This window comes from Erpetoichthys calabaricus, chromosome 5, assembly GCF_900747795.2.
Source record: "Erpetoichthys calabaricus chromosome 5, fErpCal1.3, whole genome shotgun sequence".
NCBI lineage: Eukaryota > Metazoa > Chordata > Cladistia > Polypteriformes > Polypteridae > Erpetoichthys > Erpetoichthys calabaricus.
Window position 1 is genome coordinate 42,571,783 of NC_041398.2, and position 25,778 is coordinate 42,597,560.

The 25,778-nt window shown below is 36.9% G+C and overlaps 1 protein-coding gene across 2 annotated transcripts in view; it reads right to left on the reverse strand.

The window, feature by feature from the left end:
* Positions 1 to 25,574, reverse strand: part of smyd5 (SMYD family member 5) — a 97,496-nt gene extending 71,922 nt beyond the window's left edge. The window contains exons 1-4 of one of the 2 annotated variants that reach the window (XM_051928483.1): positions 25,435 to 25,574; positions 18,605 to 18,713; positions 12,249 to 12,388; positions 4,242 to 4,363 (exon numbers count right to left, since the gene is read on the reverse strand). In XM_051928483.1, coding sequence (XP_051784443.1) covers positions 4,242 to 4,363; positions 12,249 to 12,388; positions 18,605 to 18,713; positions 25,435 to 25,527 — 464 coding nt within the window. In that variant the 5' untranslated portion in view covers positions 25,528 to 25,574. The remainder of the gene's footprint in view (positions 1 to 4,241; positions 4,364 to 12,248; positions 12,389 to 18,604; positions 18,714 to 25,434) is intronic. The other variant, XM_028801472.2, reaches the window with a different exon arrangement.
* Positions 25,575 to 25,778: the final 204 nt, after the last annotated feature.

Consider the following 25,778-nt stretch of genomic DNA (forward strand, 5'->3'; position numbering starts at 1 on the left):
GCCAGTGCATTATAAAGCTTGAGCATAACCTCCTTGGACTTGTACTCCACACATTGTGCTATATAACCTAATATTCTGTTTGCCTTATTAATGGATTCTGAACACTGTCCGGAAGTTGATAGCGCAGAGTCCACTATGACACCTAATCCTTCTCATAAGGTGAAACTGAAATATATACATACACACACAGACAGACACACATATACTGTACATACTGTATGAACACAGTTAGTTATGTTTCAAAATTTGATATTATGACTGGCTGTTCATTAACAACTTCTGGGAAGAAACAATCCCTGAATCTATTAGTGTGAGTACCAACAAGATTGTACCATTTGCCAGAAAGCAGGGGTGAGAGAAGCAGCTGTAAAGCATGGCTGAGGTCTTTAATAATAATGATTATATTTCTAGGTAGTAAGTGTTGCAAATGTCATGAACGGAAGGCAGCTGTGTACCCATAACACTCTGTGACGAAATCATCATGCTGGAAACTTGCAGAATAAAACAGTGAAAATAAAATTGTATAACTTGAAATTGCAAAATATATCTTGTTAACTAAAGACTGACACAATTTCCTCAGATTTGAACCAATAGTTCTTAAAATGTACCAACAGCTGCAGTTTCCATAATGTATTGTATACTGAAGAAAATTTTAATTCAACATAATATTTACATAAAATCACAGGGGTGAAAACATGGCTACAATCACAGCTCAAACCAGTACTTGATAAAATTATCATTGGAGAGTGGAGAATTAAGCCTGTAAACTGGGATTAGAACAGCTGCAGTACAGGTATTTAATTTCACTAAAAGATGTTTTCTGGCATGAAGGGAATAAGAGGAACAACCAGCACAATGGTTTAAACTAAATAACAGCAGTTAAAAACTATCAGAAAAAGAAAATCAGTAGGGACAATTAAAATTATTTTTAAAAGGTATAAATTTGAAATTTATGTAGTGGATTTGCTCAGGAATTCACTCTGAGGCATTGCAGCTAAACAGTGCCCACTAATTGTAAACTTAGGACCTTCATGTTACAAAGACACTATCACACAACATGACTGTCGAGGGCTCTCTACTAAAAAGCACTTATATCTACAATTAATATACACAGTGATTAACATCTATATATATAATTCACTAAGCCGCCGACAAGTAGCCACCCATGGAATGCACGCACCGCCGACAAGTAGCCACCCATGGAAAGCACGCAAGACAGCCACGCCCACCGTATATAATTCACTAAGCCGCCGACAAGTAGCAACCCATGGAAAGCACGCAAGACAGCCACATTCACCAACTCTAAGACCATTGGATACGACGACAACTCGCAGAGCTACGCCCACCAACTCGGACGCAGCAACTCACAACACCGGGCGTCATTCACGTTCGTCTCTGCTAGACTCCACATGCACCTCTGAGCCACGTTGACTTTTCATTAGTCAACCTCAGTGAAACCACAGTTCACACAGAGGCAGCGCGAGAGAGAGCCGCGCACACACAGGCAGCGCCAGAGAGAGACAGAGGCACACAGGCAGCCCGAGAGAGAGAGCCGCGCACACACACAGGCAGCGCCAGAGAGAGACAGAGGCGCACACACACAGGCAGTGCGAGAGAGAGCCACGCACACACACAGGCAACGCCAGAGAGAGACAGAGGCACACACACAGGCAGTGCCAGAGAGAGACCGAGGCACACACACAGGCAGCGCCAGAGAGAGACAGATGCACACACACAGGCAGCGCGAGAGAGAGAGCGCACACACAGGCAGCGCCAGAGAGAGACAGAGGCACACACATAGGCAGCACGAGAGAGAGCCGTGCGCGCACACACACAGGCAGCACCAGAGAGAGACAGAGGCACACACACAGGCAGTGCAAGAGAGAGCCGCGCACACACACAGGCAGCGCGAGAGAGAGAGACGCGCACACACACAGGCAGTGCCAGAGAGAGACAGACGCACACACACAGGCAGCCCGAGAGAGAGACCCGCACACACACAGGCAGCGCGAGAGAGAGACAGACGCACACACACAGGTAGCACGAGAGAGAGGGGGCTGGATTCATAAGGTAGGAAGGCAGTTAAAGAATGCACTGGGCTTGATTTTGTTTTCACTTCTGTTTACAGCGATCGGTTCGTAGTGTGCATTGTTGCAATGTTACTTTTCTTGGTGGTTTATTAAATTACGGATTTTTTCAAATGTTCATTTTTTTCCCTGTGCTTAAAACTCATTAAAAAAAAGTGTTTGTAGCCAGCGGTTGGTAGCGCTACAGCGCAAACTATTGCAGTGTTAGTTTTCTCTGTTGTTCCAAGGTTTTCTCAGTGTTATTCAATGTTTTTACATTTAGTTTACTATTACGCTGTGCATTCTATGGTTTAATTAACTATATTTGTGCTTAAAAACTTAAAATATATATTTACATACAGTTCGTACAGTCTGGAGCTGATTAATTGTATTTACATACAATCCTATGGAAGAAATTGCTTTGGTTCACGACCAAATCGGTTTATGACCAGAGTTTTGGAACGAATTATGGTCGTGAACCAAGGTTCCACTGTATTCTTTTCGGTTATGACGCACGACCGCGTCCACCATTGCAAACTGTTTTACACGCCATGGTCTTAGAGTTGGTGGGCAGGTCTCCGTGAGTTTCTTTTGCGAGCGGGCACATGACCAGGCAGTGTGTATGCTTTGAGAACGAGGGTGGACGCGGCAGGACTATCTAAGAAGAGGCATGTTTGTCACGGATGTGAATCGCTGTATGTGGCGTGTAAAACAGTTTGTTTGTCGCAAATGTGAATCGCTGTATGCAGCATGTAAAACAGTTTCCGAGGGGTATCCCATGGTCTTAAAGTTGGTGGGCGGGTCTCTGTCAGTTGCTCTTGCGACCGGGCACATGACCAGGCAGTGTGTATGCTTCCGAGTGCGAGGGTGGACGCGACAGGACCATTTAAGAAAAATCATGTCACGGATGTGAATCGCTGTATGCAGCGTGTAAAACAGTTTGTTTGTCGCAGATGTGAATCACTGTATGCGGTGTGTAGAACAGTTTGCGAGGGGTATCCCATGGTCTTACAGTTGGTGGGCGGGTCTCTGTTAGTTGCTCTTGCGAGCGGGCACATGACCAGGCAGTGTGTATGCTTCGAGAGCGAGGGTGGACGCGACAGCACCATCTAAGAAGAATCATATTTGTCGCGGATGTGAATCGCTGTATGCAGCATGTAAAACGCCGTATTGTATGTTGCCCTCTCCAGAGTTACATCTTTTCATTCACCTACAGTCGTATCCTCAAAACCAACCCCATCTGGACAACTGTGTCTTTCAGGAAGTGTTCACCCATCAATACATAATTATGCGGCGTATGCTACGCCACGGGTTGGCCAGTAACTAATATTCTCCATACGTTTTGGTACAGGTAAGTCTTTTTTGTTTGCTGTATATTCAAGATTTGACATGAAATTAATAAATTTCTGCACCTCTATTTTTTAAAAATATTAATAAAACACTTTGTTCCTTAATAGATTATGTAGGTTTGAGAGTATAATGTGCCATGTATTTTGTATTCCTTTCCTTGCTATAGCTGAACAATGGATAAAATTAGAAAGGGTAGGGCAGGACCTTTTTCCTTAGAGACTGCACTCCTGTGATGTGGTAATTAATATCTTTCATATTCTATAACTCTGTGATGGTTAGTGAAATTCTCTATGCTGTTGTGTGCTGGACCGGTAATTTCACTTCAAGAGATGCCTACCAAATCAACAAACTATTTAAAAGGGCAGGCTCAGTTATGTGATGCACTGTGAAACCCATAGAGGTAGTAGCAAAGAAGAAAAAATAAACAAAGCTTGTTGCCATTGTCAACAATATTGCACATTCTCTTTCTGACAAACTAACACTGAGGTCTTTTCAGGCAATGAATTATTCAGCAGAAGTTTGTCAAGAAACACTACTGGGGCTTCTTTATACCAAGCACAACATGCCCGCATAATGTCTCACTGTGACTGTAACAGCCAAGTCAGAAAATTCTCTTTCATTTAAATTTTCTTCCTTTTTTGTCATTCTGGTGTGTGTTTAGACGATTCTCTGTATGTATATTTGTTTATTAATCCATGTATGTATGTATTTCCTTATTTATTTATTTATTGAGGTTCTGTAAAAAGGCAAACGTCCCCCTACGGACAAATATACAGTACTTCTGTCTATACATCTATAATTTATGTGTTTTAGTCCTCCACTAACCTCCAAGCCTCTTCTAATTTGTTCAGTGGGTGTTTTGGATCTTCTCGAGACTGACCAAGACACAGCACCTGGTGGTATTGTTCTAAAGCAGCCCGTCGGCAATCACTACTGCAGTACATCACCTGGAAAAAGAAACATTAAGTAAACAAATAGACACTGTTTCAGTTAGAGATCCTTTTGAAACAACAAAAAAAAGTGCAGCTTTTTTTAAATGCTGAACTTTCAAATAAAAATAATAGTAACAAGTAGTTACCTATTGTACTTACCTCTGGATTACGGCTATCATTATACCAAAATTTCAAACTTTGATACTGAGATAAGTACTTTAATTCAATACCATTTTCAATCCCCAATACAGTATATTATTCAACTTGATAAAAAAAAGTATTTAAATAAATTGCAATTCTGCATGCAAAAATTTTTACATTTATAAAACAAATATATATAGTAATATACATTTTAGTCATATGGAAATACTTAAAAGTACAGCAATCATTTGTAAAAGGTAAGAAAGAGTAAAGTTTTGCAAACAATAAAAAGATGCTTATTTCCGGTCAACAATTTTTTTTATATTTCTGTAGTACTAGGGTGCTGTACCGTGTTAGCCACCATGAACGTAGTGAAAAGTCAAGCAAAATGACACCTTTTATTGGCTAAAATAATAAAAGGTGTCATTTTGCTTGACTTTACTTTGCAGAAAACAAATACTGTTTCTGAGGTAGTACAATGAAATGTTACAAATTCCATTAAATGTTAATTCAATAGGTATGGCATTTATTTGTACAGTTAGGTCCATAAATATTTGGACTGAGACAACTTTTTTCTAATTTTGGTTCTGTACATTACCACAATGAATTTTAAATGAAACAACTCAGATGCAGTTGAAGTGCAGACTTTCAGCTTTAATTCAGTGGGGTGAACAAAATGATTGCATAAAAATGTGAGGCAACTAAAGCATTTTTTTTTTAAACACAATCCCTTCATTTCAGGGGCTCAAAAGTAATTGGACAATTGACTCAAAGGCTATTTCATGGGCAGGTGTGGGCAAGTCCGTCGTTATGTCATTATCAATTAAGCAGATAAAAGGCCTGGAGTTGATTTGAGGTGTGGTGCTGGCATGTGGAAGATTTTGCTGTGAACAGACAACATGCAGTTAAAAGAGCTCTCCATGCAGGTGAAAGAAGCCATCCTTAAGCTGCGAAAACAGAAAAAACCCATCCAAGAAATTGCTACAATATTACGAGTGGCAAAATCTACAGTTTGGTACATCCTGAGAAAGAAAGGAAGCACTGGTGAACTCAGCAACACAAAAAGACCTGGACGTCCACGGAAGACAACAGTGGTGGATGATCGCAGAATCATTTCCATGGTGAAGAGAAACCCCTTCACAACAGCCAACCAAGTGAACAACACTCTCCAGGAGGTAGGCGTATCAATATCCAAGTCTACCATAAAGAGAAGACTGCATGAAAGTAACTACAGAGGGTGCACTGCAAGGTGCAAGCCACTCATAAGCCTCAAGAATAGAAAGGCTAGATTGGACTTAGCTAAAGAACATCTAAAAAAGCCAGCACAGTTCTGGAAAAACATTCTTTGGACAGATGAAACCAAGATCAACCTCTACCAGAATGATGGCAAGAAAAAAGTATGGAGAAGGCGTGGAACAGCTCATTATCCAAAGCATACCACATCATCTGTAAAACACGGTGGAGGCAGTGTGATGGCTTGGGCGTGCATGGCTGCCAGTGGCACTGGGACACTAGTGTTTATTGATGATGTGACACAGGACAGAAGCAGCCGAATGAATTCTGAGGTGATCAGAGACATACTGTCTGCTCAAATCCAGCTAAATGCAGTCAAATTGATTGGGCGGTGTTTCATGATACACATGGACAATGACCCAAAACATACAGCCAAAGCAACCCAGGAGTTTATTAAAGCAAAGAAGTGGAAAATTCTTGAATGGCCAAGTCAGTCACCTGATCTTAACCCAATTGAGCATGCATTTCACTTGTTGAAGACTAAACTTCAGACAGAAAGGCCCACAAACAAACAGCAACGAAAGCCGCTGCAGTAAAGTCCTAGCAGAGCATTAAAAAGGAGGAAACCCAGCATCTAGTGATGTCCATGAGTTCAAGACTTCAGGCTGTCATTGCCAGCAAAGGGTTTTCAACCAAGTATTAGAAATGAACATTTTATTTCCAGTTATTTAATTTGTCCAATTACTTTTGAGCCCCTGAAATGAAGGGATTGTGTTAAAAAAATGCTTTAGTTGCCTCACATTTTTATGCAATCATTTTGTTCACCCCACTGAATTAAAGCTGAAAGTCTGCACTTCAACTGCATCTGAGTTGTTTCATTTAAAATTCATAGTGGTAATGTACAGAACCAAAATTAGAAAAAAGTTGTCTCTGTCCAAATATTTATGGACAGAACTGTATATATAGAAATTTTAAAACAAATATATAAGCATTCAAAGTAACAAACAGACTACTGACACATTTGAAGGCTTTGCATAAATACAAGGTGCACATTGCATTTTTGTATAAACTATGATATCTTTGTAACACATGTTATTGTGCTCTTCCATGACTTCTGCTTTTCTCAGGCAGATGTACTGCGTATTGTGTCTCAAATTGAATCATTCTGACTTACAGCAACCATTCTGACTTACAGCAGTCTTTCCTCTTCTAGCCACTATTAGTTAGTTTGAGTTCTGGCAAAGATCTCTCTTTTAAGCTTACTGTTATAAAGCTAAAATTTTAAAAAAGCCTAATTTGGATCCTGCAGTATTGTCTAATTACCATCATATTTCTAACATCTCTCTATCTAAAGTGCTCGAAAACACTGTTGCTGTTCAGTTGTAGTCCTGTTTAGACTTGAATGTGTGGTATGAGATTTGTCATTCTGCTTTTCAAGCTTTTCACAGCACAGAAACTGTCTTTGGGTTGTAACATGGCTGCAGATTCAAAAGTACCAAGCCTTTTAATTTTGCTGTTTGTAACTGCTGCTTTTGATACTGCAGATTATGGCATTTTACTCAATCGTTTAAATAATGCTGAAGTCTCTGGTACTATACTGAAGTGGTTCAGTAGTTACCATACAGGTCATAAGGCGTTTGTTGCTATTGGGAAACATCAGTCAAATTCTATCTGTGCTTTTTTTCTGGAGATCCAGAGGGATCCGTATTCTTCCCCTTTTTTATTTATTTGCTACCTTTGGTAAAGTCTTGCATCATCATAACATGTATTTCCACAGTTGTACTGACAATACTCAGATTTATCCTCAGACCATTCAAAATGCCCAAGTTCAACAAACTCAAGTCACGTGTTGTCTTTATCTATACATATTAATAAAAGGCAAAGCCCTCACTGACTCACTGACTGACTGACTCATCACTAATTCTCGAACTTCCCGTGTAGGTGTAAGGCTGAAATTTGGCAGGCTCATTCCTTACAGCTTACTTACAAAAGTTAGGCAGGTTTCATTTCGAAATTCTACGCGTAATGGTCATAACTGGAACATGTTTTTTGTCCATATACTCTAATGGAGGAGGCGGAGTCACGTATCGCGTCATCACGCCTCCTACGTAATCACGTGAACTAAAAACAAGGAAGAGATTTACAGCAAGAGTCAAACGCGGGAACGAAGGTAAATGACGTTAATTTTTGAGTGTCTTTTAATACTGTGTAAGCATACATATTAACACATGTGCAATTAAACGTGTGCATTTACGGGGTGATTTCTCAGGCTTAAAAGCTCGCCTTTTATCAAACGCGGGAACAAAGGTAAATGACGTTGTTCACTGTCTTTTAATACTGTGTAACCATACATATTAACACATGTGCAATTAAACGTCTGCATTTACGGGGTGATTTCTCAGGCTTAAAAGCTCGCCTTTTACTAAAAAGGTAAATGCAAAACTATTTTCAATCATTCTATGATCTGCTTCTCACAACTGAAGGCACCGTGGCTGATGTTACGTCACTTGCTGTCCAACCATAAGCGTTACCTGGTAGGTAACCAGCCACAATTAAACGTGTGCATTTACGGGGTGATTTCTCAGGCTTAAAAGCTCGCCTTTTACTAAAAAGGTAAATGCAAAACTATTTTCAATCATTCTATGATCTGCTTCCCACAACTGAAGGCACCGTGGCTGATGTTACGTCACTCGCTGTCCAACCATAAGTGTTACCTGGTAGGTAACCAGCCACTCACTTCACACCCTTACGGGAATCGAACCTCTGAGGTTTTCTTTTGTTCTTAATTAAAATTTAAAAGCAATACTTCACCGCTGCTAAGCCCCTCTAGTGCTGACGTCCGAGGTTCGATTACCATAAGCAAGTGCAGTGAGTGTGTAATTACATTCACGGCATTCGTAGTCTGATTCACAATCTGATTGTATGGGTGGTTACCTACCAGGTATCGCTTATAGTTGGCCACCAAGTCAGGTCGAAGTGATCACTCGAGTAAAGGCAGCTTCACAAAAAAACAGATCCTTAACAAGCTGTTATTAGTATATTTTCCCTCAATTTAAAAAGGTTTTATTTTCTTCTTAATAAAAATTTAAAAGCGGCACTTCGCCGGTGCTAAGCGCGTGGATTTGACCGACTGACACAAACAGACATATTCATGAGTGCAGGTACTTCGGAAAGAAAGCACCGTGTAAACCTAAAGTTTAAATTAAGTTCATAGACCTACAAAAGGTTGCCATTCATTTGAGGCAAGATTGCTTTTCTTCTGTACAACTATACGTTGCATTCTCAAGAGTGTGCTTGCACGGCTTCGGATATAGATATATATATATATATATATATATGTATGTATGTCTATATATAAATATGTAAGCTTATAAGTACTGCCTTACTTCTCTTTAAGAAAGGAAGATGTAATGATACTTGATTTAAACGATTCCATGTCTTCCTGGGTTTGCTTAGCTTATTGTCAATATCTTTACACCTTTTTTTAAGACTTATTGACTGAAACGGGCTTTCACGAAAAAAGTTAGGGCTTTGCTACAGGATACACCCTCCACAAGTTAAGCAAGTAAAAATAAAATATATATTTCTGTTTTATTTAAACCTTTTAAGTTCGTATGCATAGCCCCATTTGGCTGTTTAATTTTTTTTTTTTTCTTTCTTCAGTAATATTTAATCTCCTTAAAGAAAAAGAACATATCCATTTTACTTTTTTTGTATCTCTTTAGTAATATTTTAGTGTAAAAGGATAACCAGTATTTAAACCTTTTATGTTACTTTATAAATTTATTTTACACAATGTTGAAAAATTAATAAGAAAGCTGCATATTTTGGCAGCTGCTGCTTTAATTTTCAATGAAATGAAAAAACCTCTCCAAGAGAAAACGTCAATGAAGAAGAAACAGTTTGCACTATCTAAAAATGAGAAACCCTCATTTATAAAAGTTTGCTGCAGATGACTTCACTGAAAATAAATGAATAGTTCCTATGTGTATAATACATATTTATCTATTTTACTTATGCCTTTATTCCAGCAACTTGCAACATCTGAGGTACAATTTGTTACATTACTTTTGTTTTTTGCAGCACAGGCAGGTGAAGTGACTTCCTCAGGGTCACACAGTGGTGTCAGTACCAGGATTTGAACTGACAAGCTCCGGGTTTACTGAAATATTACTGAAGAAAGAAAAAAAACGAAAACGGGCAAATAGGGCTATGCACACAGATGTCCATTCATCCATTATCCAACCCGCTATATCCTAAATACAGGAGCCAATAAGTAGATTATATATATATATATATATATATATATATATATATATATATATATATATATATATATATATATATATATATACATTATATGTGAATGTATGTATGTATATATGTATGTCTATATTTATATCTATATATATATATATATATATATATATATATATGTAGATATGCAAATTTATATATGTATATATATGTATATGTGGATGTGTATATGTATATATATGTATATGTGGATATGTGTATATGTACATATGTATATATATATATGTATATATGTTTATGTATATATATGGTTACATAACCTCTTTAACACACTACTTCTCCGCTGCGAAGCGCGGGTATTTTGCTATATATATATATATATATATATATATATATATATATATATATATATATATATATATATGACAGCAACACTCATAACAATGACAACACAATTACATATATATATGTAGATATGTATATATATGTGTCAATCTATCTATGTATGTATGTCTAGATATATATATATATGTAGATATGTACATATATGTGTATATATATGTAGATGTGTATATATGTAGATATGTATATATATGTGTATATATATATGTAGATGTGTATATATGTAGATATGTAAATATTTATGTATATATATGTCTGTGTATATATATATATATATATATATATATATATATATATATATATATATATATATATGTGTGTGTGTGTGTGTATGTATGTATGTGTATATGTATATGTGTGTGTGTATGTATGTGTGTATATATATGTTGATATGTGTATATATATATATGTATATATATGTGGATGTGTATATGTATATATATATGTAGATATGTGTATATGTAGATATGCATATATATGTATATATGTATATGTATATATATGTTTATGTGTGTGTGTGTGTGTATATTATATATATAAAAGACAGCAACACTCATAACAATGACAACACAATTACATTGACAATCATATTACGTTATTTTTTAAATGTTTCCTTTTCTTTTTCATAACCTCTTTAACACACTACTTCTCCGCTGCGAAGCGCGGGGATTTTGCTAGTTATTCATAATAATTACCTGCAATTAAATAGCAGTAGGTCAGAAGTTATACTTATGGGCACTTCAGGTTATTTAAAAAAAAAAAAAAGTCCAGCATAAAACATATCAGTATTGACAGTCACTTAATTCCTGTTTCTTCATTGGTTACAAATCTTGCAGTTAAATTTGATAGTACACTTTTATTTCAAATTGCATCCTTGTCCAGAACTTCATTTTATAATTTATAGAAAATAGCAAAAATTGGATCTATTCTAGGAATGTATGCCACTGAGAAGTTAGTTAATGTTTTCATCATATCTTGTCTGGACTACTATAATTCTCTGTTTGTTGTCCCTGAAAAAGATCATTCAGAAGTTACAGTATGCCAAAAACAGTCTTGCACATGTTCTAACAGAAGCTCATAAATTCACTTGTATAACCCAAAATGTATTTAATCTTCTAATTTAATTTTTCTTTACAATACTTATTTTTCTATATGATGCATATAGAGGGGAACCAAAGATTATTAAAATAGTTTGTCCCCTATCCTAAAACCTTGAGGTAGTCATTATTTCACAACAAAGGCAAAAAAAGAAAATACTTCATTAGCAGGTCACATTAACATACACTGATGTATAAACACACACATACTGCATATAAAAACCTCTCATCTGCATACGGTTTAAAATTAACTGTAACTGGTATCATTTACTTGGCGCAGGAAAGGGAAATTGTATGAGCGACACCTGATAATCTTATTAAGCAATGTAAACCCTTTATAATTGCATTTACAACACTCCATCAAAATTTGACTGCAGTCAAGATTTGAAAAGAATGTAGTAAACTTAAATTAATATTCCAACAACATGCCACATTGTAGTTGAAATGTCAGCAGTTAAGTGTCTGCTTCATTATTATTAAAAGCAACGTGTAGGGCAGATTTTGACAACTGCCAGATGCCTCTCATATGACTAGCTATGTGGTATACTTCAGAACAAGGAAATGCAGGGGAATATATACTGACTTGTGTAAGCATCAGACCTTGACAGGTTGTTTCGATAATTAAAAAGCTAAACATGTCAAAATTGATTGTATTTTTACTTGTATTTCGGTTTTAATAATATATACAAAATCCAGCAACTTGTTGTAAGAATGGGAATCTTAGCAATTAAAAAAATAATAACATGCCTGCTACTAGTTAAAAAAACAACCTGACACTGCGGACAGGAATCATGAAGTTCTCTTCGAACTCTGCATAGTTCAGGATGCGGAAGAGACAGACATGTATTTCCACTGAGCCTTCGTGCATTCTCCTCAGCTGTCTCCAAGGAGCACAAGCAATACTCACAAGCTGTGATGAAAGGGAGAGAACAAAATTAATATCAAGTATAAGAACACATGTTCTGGATTCAGACCGTTTTCATTTTATACAGCACCTTTGTAGTGAGTATCTTTTAAAACGTGTGTGATCAATAAAGAAGACTTTTGACAGATGTATGTGTTTAAATTTGAGTCAGTAGCAAATGGCTATTCAGGGCAACTAGACAGAACTGTATATCAAAGACCCTACATATGGATTTTATCACCCAGAATGCTTCCCAAAGAAATTGTTTATTTAACCTTAATATGTCAAATGTACTAAATAAATTATGAATAAAAATAATTTTACATAACAGAAAGTGTGATCTAAAAATAAAAATAACCATACTTCAACAGTTTTCAAATACTATATTTCACTGGAATAAAAAGCATGAAATGTTGTCATTGTGAATGTAGCCATTTACATTTACATTTTTTTTGCTTAGAAGATGCTTTTATCCAAATAAACTTATTAAGGAAGTCCACATAATAGAATAAATATCAGTCTGGGACTGTTTGGGAAACAAGTGTTACAGGGCAAGGATGCAACATTGATTAATACGAGTGAATACATCAGAACAAAATACAAGCTAGTTACCATTCCTAGAAGGGATGCAACAATACCAATTTTGGGTTTTGGTCCGATACAGTGTTCATGTACTTGTACTTGAAAAAATGCACCAATGCCTATAACCAATACTATTAACACACATTCTCAGCCAAGGGAGTGGGCTCATTCACAACTTTGTCTAAGAACACAACCATGAATAAAGAATGGAACCAAAACATCCTCAGAGAGCAACTTCTCCCAACCATTCAAGAACAGTTTGGTGATGAACAATGCCTTTTCCAACATGCACTGTGCCATAAGGTAAAAGTGATAACTAAGTGGTTCGGAGAACAAAACATCAAAATTTTGGTTACAAGGCCAGGAAACTTCCCAGACCTTAATCCCATTGAGAACTTGTGGTCAATCCTCAAGAGGGGGGTGAACAAACAAAAACCCACAAATTCTGACAAACTCCAAGCATTGATTATGCAACAATGGGCTGCCATCAGTCAGGATTTGGCCCAGAAGCTGATTGACAGCAAGCCAAGGTGAATTGCAGAAGTCTTGAAAAAGAAGGGCCAACACTGCAAATACTGACTCTTTGTATAAACTTAATCTAATTGTCAATAAAAGCCTTATGAAATGCTTGTAATTATACTTCAGTATACCATAGAAACATCTGACAAAAAGATCTGAAAACACAGAAGCAGCAAGCTTTGTAAAAACCAATACTTGTGTAATTCTCCAAACTTTTAGCCACGACTGTAGGGATTCAGCCGCTGCAAGATAACACAGTGTGACATCAAACCATGTTGCAGATCCAACCAGATCAATGTGCATTCTTCAATGTTTGATGAATGGTTTGATGTGGTGAAGCAAATCATCAAACTTAAATACTGACATACCAAAGTATTCATGGTGCTTTTCTTCATCCATTTCTCGCACAACAATATAAGTGCCACATATTCCCAATCATAATGACGCAATACATTTAAAGGTCTTGCATACTATCTTCTGTTTCATTGCTGCCATCTTTTTCATGCACCTTCCAACAGTATCTCACACTGCCACCTGATGAACAAGTATACTCAGTACTTTGCTTGCATAGCATCCACAAGGGGATACGTCACATAGTGTCAAGTACATCCCAGCTCTAAGAAAGTTCACATATTCAATCCCAATTCATTGTTTTAATTTTCCATATACTCACTATTAAAAATCTGTTCAGTGGCATATATCACATTCTTTTATGTATATATCTAGATAGAGAGATGGAGCGATAGACAGACCGATTGATATTCTTTCCAAACTGCATATGTTAACAACAGTGCACATCCAGGCTTTCTCTGACCACCAAAGAGCTTACAGAGAAATACTAACTTCTGCCAAGAACACCCATTACGGCAGAATAATAGAAAGTGGCCACAATAACCCAAGGGTTCTGTTCTATGTAGTTAATAAACTACTCGAACCCGCATCTGGCCCAACTACCTCTTCTACTGAAGTCTGTGAGGAATTCCTCCACTTTTTCCGTAACAAAATTAATGATCTAAATAATTCAACTAACATAAATACATCATCTGTTTATATCTCTCCCTGTTTTCCCACTCCATCCAGCTCCTTCTCTATGTTCTCACTAGTCACATCTGCGTCTGTTAATAACCTGCTTTGTAAGATGAGGCTGACTACTTGTGTACTGGACCCCATCCCCACCACACTACTTAAATCCTGCCTTCATGCCATAATCCCAACTGTTACAACAATAATACACTCATCCCTTGACACTGGCTCTGTGCCGCTCACTTTTAAAATTGCTTCTGTAACCCCAATGTTAAAAAAGTCTGGTCTTGATGCTGACAATCTTAACAATTTCCGGCCTATTTCCCACTTACCTTTCCTGTCAAAAGTTGTTGAGCGTGTTGTAGCTTCCCAACTCACCAATTACCTAACCTCTAATAATTTGATGGAACCCTTTCAGTCTGGTTTCAGGGCGCGGCACAGCTGTGAAACTGCTCTGCTACGGGTAACCAATGATTTGCTTATGGCAGCAGACTCTGGACAAACCAGCATATTAATTCTGTTAGACCTCAGTGCAGCATTTGACACTGTCAGACATGACATCTTATCTCTGGCACTGCCCTCCAGTGGTTCAAGTCCTATCTGACTGATAGGCAAGAGTTTGTTAGTCTTGGCAAGAGCAGATCCAGCTCAGCGCCAGTAACACAAGGAGTCCCTCAAGGCTCTGTCCTCGGTCCTCTGCTTTTCTGTATTTACATGCTTCCCCTTAGTCATATTATCCGTAGCTATGGACTGGCTTATTATTTTTATGCAGATGATACTCAACTCTATTTCAATGTTAAAAGTGGAACTTCATCAGAGCTTTCTCAGCTCAACCTGCCTTAGTGAAATTAAAACCTGGATGGAGCAGAACTCTTTAAAATTAAATTGCAATAAAACTGAACTCCTGCAAATTGGGACTAAAATGCAACTTAATAAAATGAGCTTCTTCCCAGTCTATCTTGGCAGTGATCTCATCAGACCTGCCTCTACTGTAAAAAATCTTGGTGTCATTTTTGATTCCTCCCTCTCTTATTCTGCCCACATAAATCACATTAAGAAACTTTCTTACTTTCACCTCCATAACATATCCCGTGTTCGCTCCTTCCTCTCCTTTTCTAACGCTGAGAAACTTGACCATGCTTTTATCACATCCCGCATCGATTATTGTAATTCCCTACTGGCAGGTGCCCCTTCTAATCTTATATCACAGCTCCAGCTTATTCAAAACTCAGCTGCAAGAGTCCTTACTCGAACCAGCAGCAGCGAGCACATCACACCCATTCTGCTCCGTCTCCACTGGCTCCCTGTGTCTTACAGAATCAAATATAAAATCCTACTAATAACTTACAAAGCCTTAAATAACCTTGCGCCAAACTACATCAGTGACCTTCTCTATCACTATGTGCCTGCCCGCCCACTAAGGTCCTCTGATTCTGGCAATCTTGTTGTGCCCCTCACTAATCTACACTCCATGGGTGACAGCTGTATAGCGCCCAGACTCTGGAATGACCTGCCAAAATTAATCAGGTCAGCTGACTCCATGAATTCTTTTAAAAAACAACTCAAAACTCATCTGTTCAGGATGGCTTTTAGCTCTATTTGACTTTATTACCCTTCTCTCAGTTTACTTCTCTGTCAAGATGCTAATGTAACCTGTGTGTGTGTGCTAGACCATCAATTATGTTGTCTGTTTCTTTTTTTTTCAGAATTCACTGTCTTAATCTTCTTTATTTATTTATCTGGTTTGTACAATGCTATATACTGTATACGCTGCCGTTCTTTATTATATTCTGTAAGTGCCTTGAGCATGGGAAAGGCACTATATAAATAAAATGTATTATTATTATTATTACTATTAACAGATTTTTCACAAATTGTCCCAACTCCTTACCATGACTGTGTACATATATGTGACAAATTTATTATGAATTACTTTTCAAGGGTGGCTAATTAAATTACTTAAATAAAATGCTTTTTAAGTATCAAAAATTGTCTATTGATTGGAGATAAAACTGGCATCATATAATCAGAAACAAAATGTTTCCTGTTATAGATACTGTATAAGGATTGGTACTTTTCAAACACCAATACAGCCTAGGAAGTCAAAGAGATGGTGTTGCTGAAAGTACAGGAATTTTGTGGCCTAGATGCAGCTGGACAGGATCCCTGGAAGGACCAGCTGAGTAGTAGTTTGGAGTATATGTTTAATGTGAATGTAGATGAACATGTAGCAGCATCAATGAGGTTTGTTCCAGTACCTGCTGCCATACAGCTGGAAACATACCTGGGAGAGACCACAGTATTTCATTCAGACAACAGCATTTACTTACTGTATATAGCACATTTTCATAAAACAATGCAGTTCAAAGTGCTTTACAAGATAATAATGAGAAAGTTACAAGAAAACAATTAAGCAATAATATTAAACAATTAGGTAACAAAACAGGTAAGGTCAGATGGTCAGGAAAACAGAAAAAAAACAAACCTCCTGTTAGCCTGGAGAAAAAAAGACAACACTTAAAGTGTGGATCCTCACTTTGTCTCAGATTTCAATGGAATACCTTTCAGCCTCATTCAGTAGTACACAGAGTGACAGATTACTCTGTCATATATTGTAAATGAAACCAGAAATAAGCTTATAGCTGAACATGCAAAGATGCTTCTGTTCATCAGAAGGAATCTGCCACTTTTAAAAATGCAGCTGTATTCTATGCATTGTACCCTACTTTGAGTTATTTGCTCAATTTTGAATTATTTTATTTCAAAATATGAGTCTTATATTTGATGTTAACAGTGAAGCTGACGGTAGATGGACATAATAAATAAATACTATCTTCCAGCCTTCAGTCTCACTACAATTGTATCAATATCAGTGAATACTAAAAAAAAAGTATTGGTAGTTGTACTAGGTCTGAAAAAAATGGTATCGATGAATCCCTAATTTCTAGATTCAAAAAAATCTAACATGAAAGATAAAGAAATTTACCAAACAGAACGGTGTTCAAACACTTCTTAAACACATTGAGTAAGTCAGCATTTTGGGAGAAGAGGGGCAGCTCATTTCACCAGCTAGGAGCTACACATGAAGAGTCTAGACTGAGAGTTGATACCAATCATAGGTAGCATCTCCAGATGCTGTTCCACAGCAGACCTTAGTAGTCGAGAAGGAGCATAGGACCTCAGAAATGTCTTCATTATATATATCCTCTTTAATAAAATCCCTGTGTGCGTCCAGGTGTCCGTGTGTGTGTGTCTTCTGGTGAAGTGCGCATGCGCGGGGCACGGTGCGATGCGCGATATTACTGTCAGAGAAAGTTACAGGCGTTTTACGGAAATACAAACCAGCATTACTGCGAGAGGAAATTAAAGGTACACAATACAGTGATGCATATTACAGCCACATACAAGCCAGTATTACTGTCAGAGGAGATTAAAGGCATATTACCGACGCGCACGCCTGTATTACCGCCAGAGAAAATTAAAGGTATATTACGGACGTACAAGCCAGCGGACGTACAAGACAGTATTACTGTCACAGAAAATTAAAGACACCTAATACAAGGCGGCAGCCCACGAAGAACGGTCAGCTCAGCAAGTAAACATCAACAAAAGAAAGGCTGAAAGAAAGAAAAATACGAGCAACAAAAAGAATGAGGTCAAAGTCTCTTGCCATTTAATATAGACTGTTCCTACTAATGTTTATGCACTACTGTTCTAGCGCCCGTTATTGTAACGGGCTAAATGACTAGTATATATATATAGGTGCAGACCCACTAACCACTCAATAACTGTAGTAGAGTTTTTATACTATTTCCACACATTTCCTTTTTTGTTTGTTACTATGCTGCTCTGTATCAGACAAATGAGTTTGTGTAGGTCAAAGCTGTTTCACTGCACACCTTTTTCAAAGATATTGTACATACAAGGTTAACAAAAGCAGTGATCTCAACTGTATATGTATTCCTTGTAATGTTCATTATGTTCACCATGCTGTGTTTGTTTGTACTGCACTTTTGTTCACCATGAAAGCAGTTACGTTAAGATGATTTATGCATATAAAACACATAATACTAATCATTATGTAAGCATGAATCTCACCTTTATAATTATACAGTGAATTCCACAGAAACTGAGCAGACACCAGAGGGCGTTCCATGAACAATGTGTCACCTTTTCGGATGGCTTTCTTGGCAAATAAACCTCTACCCTGTAAATTAAAACAAGGATTAGCTGCAAAGGGCTTTGTTTCTTCAAACATAAGTAAAATTAAACTGGAGTGTACAATAATGATTGGAAAAAAATACAGGAATATACAGTATGCGATCTGATGGTTAAATACTTTATCCACCCAAAAAATGCGCACACAAGCAGAAAGTATACCATTAAAAATGTTCGCAGAACTTTGAGATATCCTAAAAAAACAAAATATCTGGAGAAAATCCCAAAGACACAGGACAAATGTACAAACGCAACATAGACTGTAATTTGGTAGTTGTTTCTACAGCTGTGAGGCCACAGTAATAACCCCTTAACGGGCACCTAAACTTCACTTTTGACAGAATGAAGGATAATGCCTTACTAATGGTAAAAATATATAAAATGATTTTATTTACTTTAGTTATAAATGCACTCAAAAGCAAAAAAAAAAAAATATTTCTTTAACCAAAATTTTTGTGGTTCTATGTGACTAAATAAAATTGTGGGGCATACATAAATAAATTGATTCAAACAATTTTTGAAACTTGCTTAGCAGGATGGGTAATTACCAATGTTGGTTGTTTTTATATTTTATGATGAAAGTAGCTATTCTATTAATTGATTGAATGAATTTATGTGCGCCCCACGATTTTATTTAGTCACATACAACCATGAAAATTGTGGTTAAAGAATTTTTTTTTTTGCTTTTTAGTGCATTTATAACTAAAGTAAATAAATTTTTTTATATATTTTATTTTTTACTTTTTAGTTTTGAATTTTTTTGCAAATGATTTTTCGTTAATCATTTTTCATGAACGGGAGGCTTCTTTAAATGTATTACATAATACATCTTCTTTGCAGAATTATTTTAATACTAAAAAAAATTTTATTTTCCTCTTTATTTTTCTGTTCAGGCTCTTATGGGATTAGCGCTTGGTCGCTGTGGAAAAAAAAAATATATCGACGACAGAACGGCAAGCTTATGGCAATAGCTCCTCACCAAGATAGATACTGGTCGGCACGCATATTTACCCACTCTATTCACTGGAAGTGGCAAGTGGGCACAATCTGATGGGTCTCGCACTTGTATGCTCCTATATCTCACTATATACTCTCTCCGTCATTGTTGTGTGTACATTAATTGGAATAGCATAGCCATTAATTACGGCAAAATTTGTTACATAATTGCATTGGTTTTGACGGATTATTGTATTGTCATCAATACTGAACATGTATGCAAAATTTGAAGAAATTCGCTTTGCCAAAAGTGAGTTTAAAAATCAGTTGCAAGATTTGATCCAGACAAACAAACAAACAGACAGACAGACAGACAGACAGACAGAGGAGCCAAGTTAAATAAAATCAGTTTAATAAAAACAACTATAGAGCATTAGAGTTTCAGAAAGAATGACATAATTATCATTGACACATGAATTACAAAACAGCATGTCTTGTTTTTATTTACCCCAAGTGCTAAGTTTTGATATACCATACAAGTTACAGAGCTATTTACAGAAAAGCTGTCAATGTAAGAAAGATAGGAATTAAAACCACAGTTTTGTGGTACCAATTTCAATAAAATTACCACTAGACTCTTGCCTTTAAGTAAAAGCACCTCTAAAAACTCCAAAACAAGGTATACCTGCAGTTGTATGGAGAAGGAAAATTGAGATCCATATGCATGTTCAAGTTTATCATCATATATATATATATATATATAGTACATTGAGACTCTTACTTGCATCTCTTCCATAGACTGCTGATTGTACCATAATACAAAAAACACCAAATACAACATTTTACATTACATTCTGGACATATTATAAGAAATATATTAATACAGTAAATAAACAGGTAAACAAAAATTGCCGTTACTGTTATTCAGAAAGTAGGATTTATATTTTGGATTACTCACTATTAGATTTAACTTATATTTCTCCCATGTCAATATGGCTTTTCTCTGGGCACCTCAGATTCCTACCTAATTATGAATGTGCAGTTTAATAGGCAACACTAAGAATGGCTGTGTTTAGTGCCTGAAAGGATGTGCCCATGAGTATGGCCTATAATGAAGTGCTATCCAGGGTTGGTTTTTGCCTTGTGCTAAATTCTGCAAGGGGAGGTTCTTAGCTTTATAAAAAGAATAAACAGGATAAAAAGAAATTGATGGACTGAAAAAGAAAATGTGACAATACACACTTCTTCAGAGTTAAACATCAGCATAGCCTATATTTTAGAGGTACCATTAAAAAATATTGCCTTCTTGTGCTTTTACCATAATGATAGTTATTTTAAATGTAACTGTAATAATGACTAAAAAGACTGCGAGTGCTGCAGTCTAAAAATCCTTAATGATAGGCAGATAGATGTCCATGACAAGTTAGTGGAACTTACTATTTTGACTTTAAAAGTGTTCAATGCTAATTTAATAAACATGTATAAGCATGTTTTTGTTTAATAGTTGAATATAGACATTTGAGAAATGGTTATTCACCTGCTGAATTGTTTAACTTGAATAGTTTTTTTCATCTTCACCAAGTCAAATACAAATGACACCGTAATGATGATAAAATAACAAAGGCATTTAAAGATTAGGTTGTGTTGACCACATATGTAGTACCTAATCCTGTTAAAAATATTTTAGCAACAATGTGATAACTATAATTCAGCCAGGAATGTGAATAAACCACTCACAAGAGATACTAAATACAGCTAAGGCTGTGTATTAGGCACAAAGAATTTACCCCGCATTGAAAAACAAAATTTACAATCTCATATTACATGAGAAATTATATCACATTGTATGTGGCATAATTTACTATATTATGGTCTAATTTATAAATCTACAAATTACTAATGGGCCAGGCATCTTTATTGTCTGCAGGCATATTTATTTGTTAGATAAGTACTTTAATCCAAAGCAGCTTGGAAAATGTTCTTCATATATTAACATTTGATAGTGTAGCGAGTGAGATGGGTTTCTAAGGTTCGGTGCTTGGGACTTAACCAGTAATTCTGTGGTTCACAGTTTAACATCTTACCCACTAGACAGGAATACTCATACAAAACACATCCTGTAAACACATATACTAATGATCTTAATGAAAATGTTAAATGAATGCCACAACATATCTAAGCATTGTTATTGATCATGTGAACACCCTTAGCCACAGTATCTGTTTCAAATGGATACTTCAGTAGTAGAATGTTCAAAGGCATAGTTCTAAAAGCATGTTTATTTCAACAGCCTACACAGTTATTGGATCTTAGCCCAATAGTGCACCTTTGGAAGTAGGTAGAGTAGAGGTTTGCAGCAGGAATATGTGGACAAAAAATGTGCAAGAACTGTGTGATACCTGCATAACTGCATGGACCAAAATCCCCAAGGAATATTTCTAGCATCTTGCTAGAGTCCATGCCTTTATAAATTTAGGGTGTTCTTGAGGCAAACCAGACCTTACAAAGTGCTAAAACGATGTACGTAGTAAAGTGGACACTGAGTGTGTGTGTGTGTGAATATATGTATAGCACACTGAAAGATACTTTCAACGCTTTAATTTGTAACAACCTTCTTAAAAAAAAAAAAAAAAACACCATTCCAAAGCACTTTACAAGTACAGGTACAGAAAATTGTTAAAACAAATCGGAGTAATGGCAAGTTAAGTGCCTTGCTCAACATTGCACACTAATGACTAACCCAACAAGCTTCAAGTTATTATCCACTTTTATAGCCACTTGAGAAACAACCTTTCTAAAAGTGACTCTTTATGTGAATTGATGGTAACTTTCTATAAAAATAAATTAGTTATTTTTCTTTTTGTGACAATACACCTCAAAATGATCCTTCCACAAAGGTAACTTACAAAACTGGATTTCAAGTTGGTTAACTGGCAGAAGACAAAGAACACAGATAGGAAAATTAACCACATGAACCGAGGTCATCAGTGGAGTCCCTCAGGGGTTCTGTCCTTGGATCATTACTTTTTCTGATTTATATTAATGACATTGACTCCAGTACAGTTAGTAAACTTGCAATATTCACATATGATTCTAAATGTACAACAATGGCAGACACTGAGGACGTAGCAAAAACAAAAAATCAAAAAGACTTGAGCAAGCTTTAGAAAGTGGTAAATAATTAGAAAATGCAGTTTAATGTAGAAAATTGTGAAATGCTACAAGTGGACAAAAAGAACATCAATTATAAATACAGGATGGAAGACACTGTCCAACAGGAAGCAACCACTGGAAAGCATTTAAGAGTTTATGCTGACAACATAATGTGCAGGAGCTATTAAAATGCAAATAAAATGTTAGGTTATATATTGTTAAAACTGGTGAACAAAAATCAAGGGATGCCATGTTCAAAACTATATAATTCACCAGTGAGACTGCACAAGAAATAATTAGCACCACTTGAAGCTGTACAGAGAAGACCAATCAAGAACACCTCAGTACTTAAGGACATGTTGCACTCTGACAAGCCGTTTAGTCTCAAGCAGAGGAGACTGTGTGGGGACCTAATCCAGATCTTCAAAATCCTCAAAGGCATTCATAAAGTACCATAGATCCAGAAAAATTTTACCTTAATGGTGACCAATGGAAATTAAGGGGAATTGCATTTAGGACTGTAGCCAGAAAGCACCTCATTAAGCAAGAGCTGCAGGAATCTGGAATGAACTACCAACATATGCTTTGGTTTATCAGATTTCTTATGTTCGATTTTCTCTTTTGAGTTATGGGTGTAATCAAATTTAAGGTCATTACTACAAGATAACCACACTGCTGTTACAGTATATTTAGAAAAAAAAACTTCTGGATAAACTTACATTAAAAAGGGTACTTGTGTACTAAACGGATGGATGGACGGACGGACGGACGAAAGAACGAACGAACGGCATGACAATGGAAAACAATGTTTTGACGAATTCATAACATTTATTGGGATAAAAGAAAAATATATAGAAATTTACAGAAATTGGAATATTATAGAAATGCATACGTACAATTGGAACTTATTATTACTGTTTTCCGTTCATGATGAGCTCCTCATCACAGAATTTTTGGGGTTGGAAGGTTTCCCCCTACCCATTCTAGTGTTGGGCTCTGTGGGGGAGGTTTCACTGCTGTCCGTTTAGTACACAAGTACCTTTAAAAAGTTTAACGTATATATTTCTTCGAAAACCAATATTAACATTAAACTACAACCCCAGTGAAAAAAATAATAAGAACATGACATTTATAAATTATCTTTTTTTATTATATTGGCATGTTACTATATACACAAAATGAACTTGAAATAAAACCAGTGTTTTACATCCATTACAAAAATTTCAAAGGGCACATTGGGACTATTTCAGAATGTAAAAATACGCAAGCAATCGGGACTTTACTCGTATTTAAATTGCTTAAAAAAATTTTTTTTAAAAACTATATTTTTTCTGTGTTTATGTTTGCAATGGGGCGGCACGGTGGCGCAGTGGGTAGCGCTGCTGCCTCGCAGTTGGGAGATCTGGGGACCTGGGTTCGATTCCCGGGTCCTCCCTGTGTGGAGTTTGCATGTTCTCCCCGTGTCTGCGTGGGTTTCTTCCGGGGGCTCCAGTTTCCTCCCACAGTCCAAAGACATGCAGGTTAGGTGGATTGGCGATTCTAAATTGGCCCTAGTGTGTGCTTGGTGTGTGGGTGTGTTTGTGTGTGTACTGCGGTGGGTTGGCACCCTGCCCGGTATTGTTTCCTGCCTTGTGCCCTGTGTTGGCTGGGATTGGCTCCAGCAGACCCCCTGTTCGGATTCAGCGGGTTGGAAAATGGATGGATGGATGGTTGCAGTTGATCTGTGATACATGTTCTCGTCTATACTGTACTTTGTTGTTGCTAATGAAAAAAAATAAAATAAATCTCGGAAACTACTGAAGGTAAATGCCAAAAATGTTGCACACTGTTATTGGGTATAACATTATTTCCAGAACATATGAAGCAAATCGGGGGTGTTTAGTCGGTTATATTTTCTAAAATCTGTTGTTCGACTCTGACGTGGGCTCACGAGACCTTCCTATCCCTGCAATCTCCTCGAGCCTCCCCAAAAACTCACGATATAAAACCTCTTCAGCATGTCCCGAATCTGTTCATCAAATCTTTTTCCCTTAGGTTATGCGTGGTACACCTCCCATGTCAGTAGAAATTTCAATGTAAAAAATCCCCTCAGGAAAAAAAAAAGATAACTAGGTCATCAATCCACATAAATATATTGTCTAGGGATCCTACTTCATGAGACAATGTGCTACAATAACCCACCTATAAGAGCACGGAGATTTAATAAATGGAATTAAAATCAATGAAAAGTCACTAAAACACGACACCTGGTATAACGGTAATCATCTGTCTGTCATGTACATCTAGGGACAAACTAGATTGAAACTGCATCATAAAATAAGGAGCCCAAAAAACAAAAGATAACCGCGACCACTCCCCCAACAAGCCAAACACAAGCAAAATTAGTGTCGGTACAGTGATATATATTTTTATTATTATTTGATTTGATATTCTTTATTATGGAGCCAAAAAAAATCAAGGACACAACAAAGCAAGGCCCATTAAAAAGAACGACGCCCACCCTTCCGATTGCTGAGGACACCCCGTTTCAGTAACCGTTTCTAGAGGTAGTGTAGTGCCAAGCACATCCTGTAATCTTTCTGCGTCTCGACACTCTGCCAACAAGATTGTCCTTCATATACCTTAACATTGTCGATAAGCCGAACCTCTACCGTTTGACTTGTTTTAGCCGGGTCCACGCAGCAGCGAAACACGTCGCCAACGGGGGCCGCCATCTCTTCGCTGCCTTTCCCCTCTGATCTCTGACACTGACGTCACAGCGCGCCAGTCTGTGGCTTAGAAAAGTCGCAACGTCGCTGTCAGATGAGACTTGTGTGTGTCTCTGTGCATGTGCATGTGCATGTTAATTAACACTTTGGACAAAGTAACTGGTTGTCGAAAAAACTGATCCCATGTTTTAGTTTGAATCGACCAATATATATGGATTTAAAATCGGTTATTTTTTATGTAAAATGCGTGCTTAACT